Below are 2,664 nucleotides of genomic sequence, written 5' to 3' on the forward strand. Positions count from 1 at the left end.
GAAGAAGTGCAACAATAAATAACACTGTAACAGTAATAACATTAACATTTTATACAGGAAATGTACTGGAAGAAGTGCAACAATAAATAACACTGTAACAGTAATAACATTAACGCTTTGTACAGGAAATGTACTGGAAGAAGTGCAACAATAAATAACACTATAGTAGTAACAGTAATAACATTAACACTTTGTACAGGAAATGTACTGGAAACAGTGTAACAATAAATAATACTAACAGTAATAACATGAACATTTTGTACAGGAAATGTAGTGGAAGAAATGCAAAAAAAGATTAGATTTTTACTTTCCGCGCTTTTAATTTAGCAAATTTAGAGACAAGCTCTTCCAGATCCACTTTTTGTGCGATCTCATGTTATATTGACAAAAGAGAGAGACCAACAAGTCTTTCTTGCAGCATGGAAGATCGAATATATGTTTTGATCAACTTTAGCTTGGAAAAGCTTCTCTCGCCACTGGCCACAGACACAGGGAGGGTCAAAAGGATGCGAAGAGCAATACATGTGTTGGGGACAACATCTATCAGCTCATTTTTACACAAAAAGTTGAATACATCTTGTGGAGATGTACACTCTGGAACCCGCCTTGCAATACTTTGTAATTCACTGCATAAATCAGAAGCATCAATATCTTTGGAGTCGCCATGTTGTAAAGCTTGCTCTAACTTGCAACAATCTTCCATAATTTGCTGTGATGTTCTATTCTGTAAACTGTGAACATTATAGAGGAAGCCAAACACAGAACTAATTTGATTCATCTGCGTGAATCTTTCTTCAACTGATTGCACAGCTGTATCAAGCACAGCAAAATAAAAGTTCACTTTGAATTTTTCCTTTGGATTCTGAATAGGCGCATCCTCTGCTTCATATATGAACTGCTTCCTCTTTCTACTAATGCGAACAGGATCTACTTCGAACTGTGCTGGTATCCCAAGTGCCTCAGCAAGTTCACCGGCCTCTTCCAGTACTTTCCCAAACCCTTCATCACTCCTGCAGTCTACAAGAAACTTCTTTGTTTCATTCAGTTGTTTAATGGCATTATGTATGTCAAATTCTTTTGTCTGAAGCTGTTTGCTTGTCATATTGACCTCAAACAATATACCAAACCAAACCACTAGAGAAATGACAAACTTGAAATTAGAAATGCCTTTTGCAAGACCTTGTGCCTCTATTCTTGAGGTGTTGCCAGATGCTCCAGTGAGGGTATTGTCATTATAGATTTCAAATAGGGCATCATAAATATCACCAAGCTGAAAGCGAAGAGGCTTCAAGGCATCAATTCGACTTTCCCATCTTGTTTCACTCAATGGCTTAACCGTAAGACTAGGCACATGGCGCATTAGAACATCCCATCGACGTGTGGATGCTGAGAAGTACACATACACATGTTGTACGAGAGCAAAGAAAGATGTGGCCTCCAAACAACACTTTGCAGCATCATTCACAACTAAATTCAAAGAATGTGCACTGCAAGGAACAAACAATGCTCTTGGGTTAATATCCATAATTCTTCGTTGCACACCATTTTCCTTCCCTTTTATATTGCTTCCGTTATCATAGCCTTGACCACGTAAATTAGCAACAGGCAATGACATCTCTTCTAGCTGGTGAAGGATAATTTCTGTCATACCAGCACCAGTTGTTTCCTTTAGTGGCAGAAATCCTAAGAAATGTTCTTTAATGCGTACAGGTTCGCAATCATCAGTTAATGAAGCTATGTTCACAAAGCGAAGGTTCATGGTCATTTGTTCAACGTGGCTTACATCGGGTGTACAATCAATAATTATAGAAAAATACTTTGCAACTTGAGCAGATTTAAGAATTTCTTCTTTGATAATGTTGGATAAAAGCTGAATTAGTTCATTCTGTATATCTTTTCCAAGGTAGTGTACATAGGTCTCTTTATCTCTTATTTTACGAATATGTTCATCCATTACGGGGTCGAACAAAGCAAGATATTCAATAAATTTCAGGAAGTTGCCATTTCCAGCTGTGTGCAATTTTTCATTGGTTCCACGGAAGGCCAGATTTTGTATACCAAGAACTCTCACTAAAGCAATCAATCGTTCAAGGATTTGCTGCCAGTACTTTTCCTTTTGTTTAATAATGCGCATATGTTCTTCATCAATTGTTTTTTTGTTTTTCAATCGTATTTCAAGCTCCTTCCAGTTTTGAAAATTGACCAAATGTGCATTACTTCTCTCATGTTGTGACAAAATTGCAGTGATGTTCTTCCAATCTTTGGATCCTTTATCAGAGAGAGATGATGGCGGGTTTGTGTAATTACCAAACAACTTGCAAGTTGCAACAGAAGCAAAATACAGAGTCATTTGATATAGAATATTGTAGCCACTGACGGTGCATTAGGTCTCCATTAGGAAGTCTTCTTTTGTAATGATTTGTTAGAAATCTTCTCTTATTGGCATCTTTAGGAAACTTAAACTGCTGAACCTGTTCTGGCCCATGTTCCACCAAAATTTGTCGTAAATTATCATCACACTTTATCCAGGTAGCAGGGTCACTATAGCTGAAGCTGGAGCTACTTTCACTTTGTATCACTTCTTGATCCAGCTGGACTTCACATGGTTCCTCTTCAACATCTTCAGTATGGTCCTCTTCAACATCTTCAGTATGTTCCTCTTCA

General features: G+C 37.5%; 1 protein-coding gene across 1 annotated transcript; it reads right to left on the bottom strand.

Annotated features, from left to right (window-relative positions):
• Positions 1 to 376: 376 nt before the first annotated feature.
• On the bottom strand, positions 377 to 2,293 carry LOC134968679 (zinc finger MYM-type protein 1-like). The gene is made up of 2 exons (XM_063944197.1): positions 1,541 to 2,293; positions 377 to 1,270 (listed from the first exon to the last, which is right to left on the bottom strand). Exons 1-2 carry the CDS (start codon positions 2,132 to 2,134, stop codon positions 377 to 379), a joined length of 1,488 nt encoding a protein of 495 aa, XP_063800267.1. The 5' UTR covers positions 2,135 to 2,293.
• Between the last annotated feature and the right edge of the window lie 371 nt (positions 2,294 to 2,664).

Source organism: Pseudophryne corroboree, chromosome 11, assembly GCF_028390025.1.
Source record: "Pseudophryne corroboree isolate aPseCor3 chromosome 11, aPseCor3.hap2, whole genome shotgun sequence".
Lineage (NCBI taxonomy): Eukaryota > Metazoa > Chordata > Amphibia > Anura > Myobatrachidae > Pseudophryne > Pseudophryne corroboree.

Coding starts and splice junctions, on each gene's coding strand:
- LOC134968679 (XM_063944197.1), bottom strand. CDS start 2,134: ATGCGCATTATTAAACAAAAGGAAAAGTACTGGCAGCAAATCCTTGAA. Junction 1,271..1,540: donor TAAAAGGGAAGGAAAATGGT/GTGCAACGAAGA, acceptor CTTCGCTTTCAG/CTTGGTGATATTTATGATGC.